This window comes from Rhinolophus sinicus, linkage group LG05 (genome assembly GCF_036562045.2).
Source record: "Rhinolophus sinicus isolate RSC01 linkage group LG05, ASM3656204v1, whole genome shotgun sequence".
Lineage (NCBI taxonomy): Eukaryota > Metazoa > Chordata > Mammalia > Chiroptera > Rhinolophidae > Rhinolophus > Rhinolophus sinicus.
Genome location: NC_133755.1, coordinates 80,932,409 through 80,942,136, shown reverse-complemented (window position 1 = coordinate 80,942,136; position 9,728 = coordinate 80,932,409). Strand labels below are relative to the sequence as shown.

The window sequence follows — 9,728 nt, the reverse complement described above, 5'->3', positions numbered from 1 at the left end:
CACTTGTCCATTTTGGCTCAAGTAAACTCTTATAAAAATACTTTGAAAAAAGATAAACTGAGGCATACTAAAAACTTTAATTTTGTTTGAGCAAAAATCCATTCAATTAGGGCAACACCAAGCCAGAAGTGGTTATGAGTATTCCTCAGACATGACCCAGAGTAAGTGTGGAAGCAGAGAAAGGAAATTATTTGACTGGCTATAGCTTAAAGCCTAGTTGAGACATTTAGACAAAGGCTGTCATGGCATTAGAGTGTTAAAGAACAAAAATTCATCCGAGTAAATTTAAAGACCTAATTGACTCTCTTCAATGATTCATGAATCAGGGAACATTCCATGTAGTAAATAGAAAGATGCTCCCGGGAGCTGGACAAATGTAAGGCTTTTATAGAAAGAAATAGGGGGAGGGGAGAACAAGGAAGTTAAAAGAGTGGATTATTTCAAAGTCACCTTCTCTTAGGGCAAAGCAAGGAGTGTCATCAGGTAGATTACCTTACTAGTTTGACTAGGAAATTCCAGACTGATTGGTTTAAAATTCCATTCCTGGGAGAGTCTGAAACTGCAATTAGGTTAGCATTATGTCTTGATGGGGATTAGCAAAAATGACTCAATTTTGAGCCGGTTTCTTTTTAATAAGAGCCCCCTCAGTCTAGTGGCCTTTTGTTTAATTAATTTAACACAACTAATAAATAATTATTAGTTCGGACCCTGATCTAGGTTTTTTAAGTCATTATGTGAACCCCCCCTCTCTTCCGAGGCAGCAGCAAACTATAACATGAGTTGATTCTAAAAGAATTGTGACATCTTTTGTACTGTTTAGGGTAAACAGGTCTTCCCAAGTACACATGGCCTTCCTATTAACCTCAAAATGAAATTTCAGTAAGAGACCCTAAAATCTCCAGATATGAAGCCCACTATCACAAACACTGCTTCCTCTGCTGTCCACCCCACCACCACCATGGGACCCCAGATCTCCATAAGGGCTTTGATTTCCCTCACATACCTTCAGGCCAGTGCCTGGGGTACAGGGTCAAGAAAAAGCTTTCACCCCTTGCTCTAAGACAATCTCTTGGAGAACATTTCTCACCAGCAACTCTCAGACCATGCCCTCCCACAGAAAAATCTCACTCTTCATTATTATTGCCCCAACAGTTAAATCTCAATCATAAACCCTTGCCCCACTGACCAATCATGGTGTTTCTCTCTCTTTCTCTCTCTCTCTCTCTCTCTCTTAAATAAACCTCCCCTTCCTTGGGTTCTAGCAGCTGCTTGTCCCCCACCAGCCTTGGTTAAGAGAGTCCTGCCCCCACCCCAATTACCCATTGTAAAGCTGGAATGGCCTTTAGATCTTTGACTGACAGCAGCTCACAGTAGCATACCAGGTCCACTTGCTCATGCTCTATCTGTGGTGGCCCAAGCCCTTGAGCCTTGAGCCTAGAGACCCAGAATGACTTGGGCAGCTCCAGCTTCATGTCTGTATGTTGGGCCTTCAGTTTCCAAAACAAAATTATAAAGCTGGGCAGACTTTAGGAATTATTTTGTCCAGACCATTCACATTGCATTGGATAATTACATGATTGTTCCAAAAGCTCAGAAGCTCTACTCTCCTTTCTCTCTCCGGTGGGGGAATTAGTGTCAAACCAGGCAGGTGAAGGACTTGCCACCACCACGCCCCTTAATCCTGGCATTGCTGAGCAAGGGCTTCCATCCTAGCTTCCCTGATCCAGCCAGCTGTCAGACTGTAGGTTACAATGGCAGAGGAGGAGGATGACGTGGATGAGGATGATGTGTTCCTGGCTTTTGCCCAGGGTCCTCCTCCTCCCAGGGGTCCCCTACGTTGGGCCTTAGACAAGGCCTTCTTTATCTTCCTGGCCTTCTTTATGACACTACTGCTGCTGGAGGCTCTTTATAAGCTGCTGTGGCCACTACCATGGGCAAAGTTTGGGGACTGGCTCCTGAGATCACCACAGAAAGAGGAGGAACTCGAATTGTGACCACCTTTCCTATAAACATCCTCTTACTCTGCCAGAGGTGAAAGGGGAGGTGGGGTAAATGGGACTGTTGGGGGCTGTGGAGGGGACACCTAGAGAGGTTAGAGCAGCTGTCTTAAAATTTCTGCACCGATACTCTAGGAAATAATTTTGAACAGGTTTATACTCCTCAGGTTTATATTTCTCAGTAAGCATCTAAAAATTTTCATCATAATTAAAAATTGTTTCAAGGATGTAATTCCTGGCATATTGAAAATATTTACATTTTAAAATAAAACATTTAGTCACTCTTTTGAATGTCCAGAAGACCTGAAATATCAGAGTGATGTGATACCTACTACCATCCATTTAAAAATACATAAATAAGCTCTTAACAATTGGGAATCATTCCTTTTCTCTTTTCTCCTTGAACTTCTATTACCATTCCCCTTCTCCAGAGACAATTTTATGCTTTTATACTTAAAAGTCTGAGATGAAAAATATTTTTCTTTCTTGTGATCAAAACTCGTTTTTCCCCCTCTTCCTCCACTTTCCCCGCCCCATTCCAGTTCAAGCCGTTGTTTCTCAGTCTAGTTGTGTAGGACACAGCTCCCTGGCCCATGCTGGTGTTATGAGCCTTGCGCTCCCCCGGCTGAGGCAGTCAGTCGCCAGTCCTCGGGTGGCTGCTCACAGCAGCTCATGGCAGATCTCGCCGGCTGGCTGCCAGCTGCTCCTGGCAACACTGCTGGCCAGCTCCTGGCAGCACACGGTAGCCCACGGCCGCTCGTGGCAGCTTAAGTCAACCTCTGGCTGCTCACAGCTGCCCAGCTCCAGGGAGAGCTGTTTTTCACAATCTTAGCTGTAGAGGGTGCAGCTCATTGGCCCATGTGGGAATCGAAACAGCGACCTGAACTGGTGACCTGGGCATTAGGAAGACCAGTGCTCCAACAACCTGAGCCACCAGGCCGGGCCTGCCCAAAACTCTAGTTTTTAAAAAAAATTCTTCAGGGTTATCATTACAATTATTATGAGAGCAGAACCGATCAAACGACATGAAGATTGTACACATTTTTATAACTGTTAAAAATTTTTTAAATGTTTTTAATGAGATAGACGAAGTGGTGTTTATGGTGCCTTAATGAAAGAAGTTGGCTACATGGCTCTTTAACACTAGGTAAGACTGTCTCCAGATTTCATGGTTGAAAACTATACTTTTTTTTTTTTTTTTTTTTTAAGAGGGAGAAAGTCTGCTGTGAAAGGGAACAGGAAGAAAAAGAACCTCTAGGGCCGGCTTGGTGGGTCAGGCGGTTGGAGCTCCGTGCTCCTGAAGCCCAGGCTGCCAGTTCAGTTCCCACATGGGCCAGTGGACTCTCTCAACCACAAGGCTGCCAGTTGGACTCCTGCAAGGGATGATGGGCAGCGCCCCCTGCAACTAACAATAGCAACTGGACCTGGAGCTGAACTCCGCTGTCCACAACTAGGATTGAAAGGACCACAACTTGACTTCGAAAAAATCCTGGAAGTACACACTGTTCCCCAATAAAGTCCTGTTCCCCTTCCCCAATAAAATCTTAAAAAAAAAAAAAAAAAAAGAAAGAAAAAGACAAAGAACCTCTATTGCAGGTATTTATTCAGAACAAATTTTGGGAAAGCTGAGGATCTGGAAATTAAATCTCTAACATCTCCCAAGTCCAAGTGCTCTTTGGGGAGTTTTCATTTTCCCCAGTTTGAAGACTGTAAGTTTAGACGACTGGAAAGAAGGGATGTGGGATTAATGGAAGGGAGCGTTTGAGGTTCTGGGACTCTGAGGCTTGGACCTGTAGGGACCTCTGGGATCCTAGAAAGTGATAAGATGCTCACCACTTGTGGAATGCTCAAGGATGTAGAGGTGGGCAACTCAGCGACTGGAACAGTCTTAGCCTCTCCAGTTTCCCCCAGAACCTCACCTTTGGACCCAGCCTTGCCTCCATAAGTCCCTCCAGCCTCCCTAAAAGTGGGCGAGGTGGGATGCGGGGCGTCCACGTCTGTTTCTTCTCTGTTCGTTCTTTCCTCAGCTCTCCCAGAGAAAGAAGAGGAGACGAGACCCGCGGTATTTTCCGAGCCCCATCTTACCTTACAGCCCTTACAGTGGCAATTTGCATAGATTATTCTTAACTCCCCCCCCCCCCCCCCCATATCGCCACTCCTTAGGCTCCGAAGCTCCCGGGTCACGTCTTCTGGGTCATGACTACCTGAGCCTCAGGCACCCCCTCCAGAAAAGTACGGAGAATCACGTAGGTGCCACTTGCTCGGTTGGTGATTAGTCTGTGGTGAAGCTTGAAAAGCAAAACAACAATCGTAATAATAACAATAACACATTGTGTAGGGCGTTGTAATTATTTGAGTGCAAGTGTTTTGATTTCACGATTGGGAGACGCCTGGATGTAGAAGTAGCTGCTGGACAGCGGCAAGGGAGCGAGCAGCCCAAAGACGGGAAGGAGCAGGCGCCGTGGATTAAGCCGTGGAAACGGGTACCCGGCAGGTAGGAAAGCAGCGCGGGAAGGCTGGTCAATAGCCCATCGAAAGGAAAAGGTTTTCTTTCTCTCGTGAGAGGTTTCCGCCCTTTCGTGCACCACTGCGTAGCCTTGGAGTGCCCAACTCCTCAGCGGCCGTTCTCCGTTCCCCCCTTCCCTACCGGGAAAGGTGGCTCAGTCCTCCCCGCACGCGCCCAGCCAGCGGTTGGGCTGGAGGCAGGAAGTTTCTGATTCGCGGAGTCGCAGAAGCGCTGGGTGGAAAGACGTCCACTGGCGGAGCTCTGGAGTCGGGGCTGAGTCAACGCCGTACGGCAAAATGACGGCCCCCAGGTACTTAGGGAAGCGCCGCGGGGATAAGCTCGCCACCTACAGGTCGGGCGGAAGGGAGCCGCATACAATGTAGGAAGCGCCAGAAACGTTCGGGGATCGGGCCTATTGTCACTTCCGGCCACAGAGGGCGGTGGGGGGCGGGGGGACTGGGTTCCGTACGAGAATATGGCCGCGCTGAGGTTACTGGAGGCGGAAACTCTGCGGCTTCCGGTCCAGCATAGGGCCTGCGGTGGGAGGGGGAAGGAAGGCGGAGGTAACCATGCGAGCTTCTGATATCTGCGGTGAGAGTCGTTTGGAGAGGCCGTTTGTGTCTGAGGTGGGGCCCGGACTGTGCGGGGGTCGAAGGTGGGGGCGGGGATGTCGAGGGAGAGGTCTTGGGGAGTCCCGGGCGCTGAGTCTGAGGGGCAAGCTTTCTTTCCTATCCCTGAAGGGGAGTGGGGCGGGTGGGGCCTGAACTGGGGGAGGGGGTCTTGGCGGGAAGCTCATCTAAGGGAAGAGGCCGGACTTAGGGTTGGGATCCGAGAGGAATGGGGCGAGCCCAATGCGGGGCTCACGAGCGGTTACAGGTCACCGAGAGTAAGAGGGAAATTAGGGTGGGGTGAGAGGGAAGGGTCTTGAGGTGAAATACCTCCAACCTAACTCCCCGGTTTGAGACCCATCGGCGGGTGGAATATGAGATACATTACAAGGGGTGAATGTATGGTTGAGAGGGAACCTTCTCCGCCTCAGAGTCTAGAAGTTGGCGAGATCCTTCAGGATGGGATGAGGGTGTGTGGGTTTGACGTGTGTGAGAGCAAATGGTGGTGCTGACGGGTGTAGCACCTGTGCGAGGGGATGTCAGTGAAATCTGGAGTGCAGTGTGGGAGGTGGTGCCCGGAGGTTGGGAGGAAAAGGCAGTTTGCCAACTAGGACAAATAGTGGAGAAACGAAACTGAAAGACCCGATTTCGATATGGGGAGTGGAGCTGGGGTGGGGACTTGAGGTTTCAGGTGGTTTGGGTCCCCAGAAAACATGGTACTAATGGTTGCTGAAGCCAAGCAGTGAGGGCACTGTTGGGCAGGGCTGGGTGTTACTGAAACCCAAGAAAATTGAAAAATGTGTGAGCTGAAGGGCTGGGGCTATGCTGGAGGGGCTCTTTCTAAGGCCCCATCCCCTTCCAGCAGGAAATACGAAATCCCCAACAGTCTCTCCCTCCGGGGGATTTGATCCCCCATGGCCACCGCTAACAGCATCATTGTGCTGGATGATGATGACGAAGATGAAGCCGCTCAGCCAGGGCCCTCTCACCCACCCCCCAGTCCGGCCTCACCCCAGGCAGAAGCCCCTGGCTCCTCCCAGCCCCATGGGGCTGGAGGAAGCAGTAGTTCGGGCGGCAAGAAATGCTACAAGTTGGAGAATGAGAAGCTGTTTGCAGAGGTGAGCTTTAGGGGAGAAGATTCTTGTACCCCAGGGAGGGGGTGGCTCACTGGCTCTCCTGTCCTTTTCCCCCCCACTAATCCCACCATGCCTTCTTTCTCTCAACACCCTCCCTTGTCTCTTTCCCCCTCCCTTCTTCCCCTGAACCCTCCAGTTCCTTGAACTGTGTAAGGCGCAGACAGCGGACCACCCTGACGTGGTCCCATTCCTTTGTAAACGGCAGCAGCGTGCCCACTCTCTGTTTTTGGCCTCAGCGGAGTTTTGCAACATCCTCTCTCGGGTCCTGTCTCGGGCCCAGAGCAGGCCAGCTAAGCTCTATGTCCACATTAATGAGCTCTGCACTGTTCTCAAGGCTCACTCAGCCAAGAAAAAGCTGAACCTGGCCCCTGCTGCCACCACCTCTGGCGAGCCCTCTGGGAGTAACCCTCCCACAGACACCTCCACGGACGCCACAAATGCAGAGACCACTGGCTCTGAGGCCCCAAGGACCCGTGGTTCCCGGCGGCAGATCCAGCGTTTGGAGCAACTGCTAGCACTCTATGTGGCAGAGATTCGGAGGCTGCAGGAAAAAGAGCTGGATCTCAAAGAATTGGATGACCCAGACTCCACATACTTGCAGGAGGCAAGGTTGAAACGGAAGCTAATCCGACTCTTTGGGCGGCTGTGTGAACTGAAAGACTGCTCTTCACTGACAGGCCGAGTCATAGAGCAGCGCATTCCCTATCGTGGGACCCGCTACCCGGAGGTTAACAGGCGCATCGAACGGCTCATCAACAAGCCGGGGCTTGATGCCTTCCCTGACTATGGAGATGTGTTGCAGGCTGTAGAGAAGGCAGCTGCCCGCCACAGCCTTGGCCTCCCCCGACAGCAGCTCCAGCTCATGGCTCAGGATGCTTTCCGAGACGTGGGCGTCAGGTTACAGGAGCGACGCCACCTTGATCTCATCTACAACTTTGGCTGTCACCTCACAGATGACTATACACCAGGTAGGGATTAGTGAGATGCCCATCAATAACCCTTGTGTATATCAGGTGCGTGGCAGAGGGGGCAGCTCTCTAGTCCCTTCTTCTAGGGTTTGACTTCATATCTTTCCACATAGGCGTTGACCCTGCACTGTCAGATCCTGCCCTAGCCCGGCGCCTGCGGGAAAACCGGAGCTTAGCTATGAGCCGGCTAGATGAAGTCATCTCCAAATATGCGATGATGCAAGACAGGACTGAGGAGGGCGAGAGACAGAAGAGAAGAGCCCGGCTCCCCCAAGCCACCTCTTCCCATTCTGCGGACCCCCCCAAAGGCTCCTTGGATTCTGGTGAGGTATGGAAGGGATCTACCCTTCAGAGACACCTTGTCCTTCCCCTGCACTGGCCAGCAGGGACTCCACGGTGACCCATGGGGGAGTGTGCAGAAGGAACACAGAACCAGACCCTCTGGGGCAAGGGATTCATTAGAGAAAGTCCTTTGTCCCCCAGGGCCCTAGTGGAATGGCATCCCAGGAGTGCCCTACCACCTTCAAGGTTGAGACCGAGGACGAAGATGAGGAAAGTGATGAAGAAGAAGAGGAGGAGGAAGAGGAGGAGGAGGAGGAGGAGGAAGAGGTCACAGATTCTGAAGAGGAGGAGGACTTGGAACAGATGCAGGAAGGTCAGGGGGATGAAGAGGAGGAGGAGGAAGAGGAGGAAGCAGGTATGACAAGGAAAATCTCACTGCTAGTTCCATCTACTCTGTTGGGAATGGGCCACCTGTTGGAGACCCTTCCCTGCCTCCTCTCACTCCTAGTGTCTTCTCAGTGTATTCTTTCCTCTGGTTCTTTTGCTACCCTTCCCCTCTTTTCTTCTTTTCCAGGCAATGATGGAGACAAGAGCCCTGTGTCCCCCCCACAGATCTCCACTGAAAAGAACCTGGAACCTAGCAAAGGGGTCAACAGGTCTTCAGGGGAGCAGCAAAACGAAGGACTCATAGTGTCACCATCTTCACCTTCAGAGGAGCCCCCGGCCCCCTCCAGTATAGATGCTGAAAGCAATGGAGAATACCTCAAGGAGTTGCCCGCAGAGAAAGAGAGCCCTGTGTCTCAGGTCTTTGAGCTAGAGATTGAAGCCTTGACTGTGGATACCCCCCCTTCCCTTGGGGAGGGGGACATTTCCTCTTCCAGGAAGCAAACAGAGGACCCCCTCACCACTGTCTTGGAGAATGGAGCAGTCATGGTGACCTCCACTTCCTTCAATGGAGGTGTCTCTCCTCACACCTGGGGAGATTCCAGTCCTCCCTGCAAGAAATCTCGGAAGGAGGAGCAAACAGGAGCAGGGCCATTAGGAAACAGGTAATGACAAGGAGGAAGAAGAAGGAAGCCACTGAGGGATTGCAGGGGGCTTTCTGAGAGGAGTATTAGGGAACTGAGCCTGCGGGGAGAGGCTAGACACTCCCCTTCCAGCCTCAGGCTCCCTACATTTATGTTTCTGTCCCTAGCTATGTGGAAGGGCAAGGGGCAGTCCATGAGAAGACTGGGAAGAAAATATGTACCCTGCCCAGCCCACCTTCCCCCTTGGCTTCAATGGCCCCCGTTGCTGATTCCTCAACAAGGGTGGACTCTCCTAGCCATGGCCTGGTGACCAGCTCCCTGTGTAGCCCGTCTCCAGCCCGGTTGTCCCTAATCCCTCAGTCACTACCCTCCCAGCCTGGTACTTACAAGGTAAGAGGGGGAGGCTGTTTCTCTTGACTTGGTTCTCTTTCAGTGTCTGCTCAGTTTCAGGTATTCTGCCTGAATGTTGCCCCGACCACAGCCTCTTCTCCTTTTCCACACCCCTTTCCACACTTAGCTTTTCATCTGCTAAGACCTTCCGTCCACTGCTCGCTGTTCAGACCTCTCTGACTCTGTCTCTCACTCCCTTGCAGATGAGTGTGGCCACACAATGCGACCCAGAGGAGATCATCGTGCTGTCAGACTCGGATTAGCTGCCTCCCCACCAGCTGCCTCCGCAATGTTGCGATAGTATTTGGAGGATTGTGGGAAACATGACTGAGAAGGGATGGACTGAGTTAATCCTCTCTTGGTGGTGTTTCTTTAGGGAAAAAAACAAGTTTTACACAGAAACATTAATAAACAATAAAGTTCTTTTCTTATTGTATCCCTGTCTTTGTCCTTCTGCTGTCACTGATTGGCACCAGCCGTTCTCTGGCTCGCGGTTAGCCCGGCCCGGGGATAGCCTTGAATCTGCCCTAGCCTGCCCTTAGCCCGTCTCTCTTGGAGTTTCCTCGCCCTCAGTCTTTCCCCTTGCCCTTTGCCAGGCGCTACAAAAATGCTTCAGCCTTCTGAACGCGCTTTACTTTCTCACTTCGAGCGGTAGGAGTAAAAAGGCCAATCAGGGGCCGACTCAAGGTTATTCGGCCAATCCAGGCCGAGAGGCAGGGGGCGGGGTGTCAGGGGGACTGTCAGAAGCTGGGAGACTAGGGCGGTTAGATCCCAGAAACCCGCTGTTGGCCACAGCTCCAAGGCCGAGACACT

The 9,728-nt window shown here is 51.3% G+C and overlaps 2 protein-coding genes and 1 long non-coding RNA gene across 8 annotated transcripts; 2 read left to right on the top strand and 1 right to left on the bottom strand.

The window, feature by feature from the left end:
- Positions 1 to 1,751: 1,751 nt before the first annotated feature.
- SMIM40 (small integral membrane protein 40) lies at positions 1,752 to 3,509 on the top strand. The gene is made up of 2 exons (XM_074332783.1): positions 1,752 to 2,031; positions 3,207 to 3,509. Exon 1 carries the CDS (start codon positions 1,752 to 1,754, stop codon positions 1,992 to 1,994), a length of 243 nt encoding a protein of 80 aa, XP_074188884.1. The 3' UTR covers positions 1,995 to 2,031; positions 3,207 to 3,509.
- A 73-nt stretch (positions 3,510 to 3,582) lies between these two features.
- LOC141571621 (uncharacterized) lies at positions 3,583 to 4,913 on the bottom strand. The gene is made up of 2 exons (XR_012496530.1): positions 4,645 to 4,913; positions 3,583 to 4,285 (listed from the first exon to the last, which is right to left on the bottom strand). It is a non-coding gene; the product is annotated as an uncharacterized LOC141571621 (long non-coding RNA).
- On the top strand, positions 4,680 to 9,351 carry DAXX (death domain associated protein). 6 transcript variants are annotated; one of them, XM_019738677.2, is made up of 8 exons: positions 4,680 to 4,813; positions 5,974 to 6,229; positions 6,384 to 7,215; positions 7,329 to 7,543; positions 7,699 to 7,912; positions 8,072 to 8,546; positions 8,693 to 8,915; positions 9,119 to 9,351. In XM_019738677.2, exons 2-8 carry the CDS (start codon positions 6,026 to 6,028, stop codon positions 9,176 to 9,178), a joined length of 2,223 nt encoding a protein of 740 aa, XP_019594236.2. In that variant the 5' UTR covers positions 4,680 to 4,813; positions 5,974 to 6,025; the 3' UTR covers positions 9,179 to 9,351. The 6 variants fall into 6 exon arrangements, with proteins under 6 accessions (XP_019594236.2, XP_019594237.2, XP_019594239.2 ...); XM_019738678.2 differs by lacking the exon at positions 4,680 to 4,813 and adding an exon at positions 4,972 to 5,094; XM_019738680.2 differs by lacking the exon at positions 4,680 to 4,813 and adding an exon at positions 4,988 to 5,129 and having other exon boundaries at positions 7,744 to 7,912.
- The last annotated feature ends 377 nt before the right edge of the window (positions 9,352 to 9,728 follow it).